This window comes from Pediculus humanus, genomic scaffold (genome assembly GCF_000006295.1).
Source record: "Pediculus humanus corporis 1103172108289 genomic scaffold, whole genome shotgun sequence".
NCBI lineage: Eukaryota > Metazoa > Arthropoda > Insecta > Psocodea > Pediculidae > Pediculus > Pediculus humanus.
In genome coordinates, this window is record NW_002987858.1 from 12,789 (window position 1) to 15,194 (window position 2,406).

Genomic DNA, 2,406 nt, shown 5'->3' on the forward strand with positions numbered 1-2,406 from the left:
AATAATAACAATAACAAATTTCAAAGGCGGTAATAATAATAATAATAATAATAATAATAATAATAATGAGAAGAAACACGTCAGAAACATTCCAACGCGAAAAAAAAAAAAAAAAAAATTTTTTTGCTGTTATCAAAAGTTAATCTCTTAGCGGTTGGTATCTTTTTTCCTCTTTATCACCACCGTATAACTTTTTTTTTTTTACCAAAGTGTAAAATGATAAGGGTAAAACCGCCGCGTAAAATTTCAATCTCTTTTTTTCGTCTTTTGCTTTGTTACTTCCCCCTCCCCCTCCCACCCTTTCCCACCACCCTCCCCAAATTCCCGCTTCTTATTTGTTTTTTTTTTTTTTTTGACGACGTTTTTAAACGACGAAAAAATATTTCAATTGTTTTTGTAGTAGTAGTGGTACTAGTTGTAGTAATAGTGGTAGTAGTAGTAGTGGTACTAGTTGTAGTAATAGTGGTAGTAGTAGTAGTAGTGGCAGTAGTAATATAATGCGTAACGTTTCGTGCCACGTCACGTTTTTTTTTGTTTATCAAAAGACTAAAATTTATTTTTACTCTTCTTTTGTTTTGTCAAAAATTTAAATCTCTCGAATTTAAACTTTTTTTTTTTTATTTTCCATTTTTCTTTTCCAAAATCCTTTTTTTCAATTTTTCCCTATTATTATTATTATTATTATTATTATTATTATTACTACAGATTTTCTTTTTAAAAATATATAATTTGTCATTGATTTTTTTATAATTTCAGAGAAAACAATAACGACAATAACGTTGTTGTCAACGATGTTAAATCCGATAATAATAATAAAAATCCGAAAGGAAAAAGACAATATGATGATGATGATGATGATGATGGAAGGAAAAAAAAAATTTTCGATGCATTCGACATTAAAGACGTGGAAGGAGAAGAAGATGATGATGATGATTCGGACAGAACACACGAAAACAAACCCATATTAACGTACAATCAATTAAAAATTTCGCCTAAATCGTCGAACAATTTCGAATCATGTTCGACGGAAGGGGAATCCGCGAAATTTATCGATTATTTAGAAGAAGAACGGAAAAGATACAAACCGCGAATCGTCGGTGAAATATTAAAAAAAGATGTCATCGATAGGCGAAATTTAGTGCGTGGGAAAAAATTAAACCCCGTGAGACCTTCGTCGTCGGATTACAAAATAAACGATAAATCCGAGTGCGACGTTAAAATAAGTTGTTCGGACGTAAATTTAAAAAAAACTAATAGTTCGCCGGATGTTGTTAAATTAAAAAATTATTTTGTAAATTCTACAACAGGAATGACAACAGGAACAGCAACGACAGGAACGGGAACGACAACGGTAATCAAAAACGAAATGAATAATAAAATCAATTTGATTAAAAGAAAAGATCTCAGAGACGTGGAAGATGAAATCGTCGGCATTGATAGGATATCGCCACCTCATATGACGTCACTATCAAAATCAAAAGAAAATAATTTATTAGTGAAATGGAATTCGAATGTTAAATATAAAAAGTGTTGGAAATTCGGGTCGAGACGTGAAACGGTTCGCACGAATTTGATAAAAAATAGTAAAAAAACAAAATTTCGCACGGCTTTGAGTCGTTTTAACGGTGGTGCCAACGGTAAACTCAACGATCACAACATACTTTTACAGTACGACACACTCGTTAAGGTACCAACTGTGAAAAGTCATCACAGTAGGAATTCGAGCGTTATTTCTCGAACGAGTTCCAGGCACGGACGCATAATAAGGCTCGAACAAAAAGCAACCAAAGTTTTAGGCGTCGTATTTTTCACTTTCGTCATACTTTGGGCTCCCTTTTTCGTACTCAATTTGGTTCCGACCATATGCGAAGAATGCGAGGAAAACATACCGAGCGGAGTTTTCGATTTTGTTACTTGGCTCGGTTACGCGAGCTCAATGGTTAATCCCATTTTTTATACGATATTTAATAAAGTTTTCAGGGATGCATTTAAAAAAGTTTTATTGTGTAGGTACAAACGGAAATGGGACAATTCTAGATAATCCACGAAAATCATTTTTTTTTTCTCTATCTCTTTCTCTCTCTCTCTCTCTCTCTCTCTCTAGACATTTATTTCCGGTTATTTTACTCTAAGGATTTACGCTCTTCTTTTCGTTTCACTCACCCCTCCTTCCCTATTCCTCCTTATTCCGTTTACTTTATTGCATAAAATTTTCCCGTCTGTGACGTCGTCATCTATCGTTTGCTGCCTGTTTGCCGTCGTCCTTCTCCTCATGTTATTGTTGTTGTTTTAAACTTTTTTTTGTTATTTATCATTTCGTACGTTTGAAAATAAATAATTTTTCTTTTTTTTTTTAAATATAAACTTTTTACGACTTTTAAACAAATTTACCCTTTTTCTTCTTTC

At 32.7% G+C, this 2,406-nt stretch overlaps 1 protein-coding gene across 1 annotated transcript; it reads left to right on the forward strand.

Annotated features, from left to right (window-relative positions):
• Positions 1–497: 497 nt before the first annotated feature.
• On the forward strand, positions 498–2,041 carry Phum_PHUM534440 (5-hydroxytryptamine 2 receptor, putative; the record flags this gene model as incomplete). The annotated part of the gene is made up of 2 exons (XM_002431484.1): positions 498–523; positions 868–2,041. 2 exons carry the CDS (start codon positions 498–500, stop codon positions 2,039–2,041), a joined length of 1,200 nt encoding a protein of 399 aa, XP_002431529.1.
• Between the last annotated feature and the right edge of the window lie 365 nt (positions 2,042–2,406).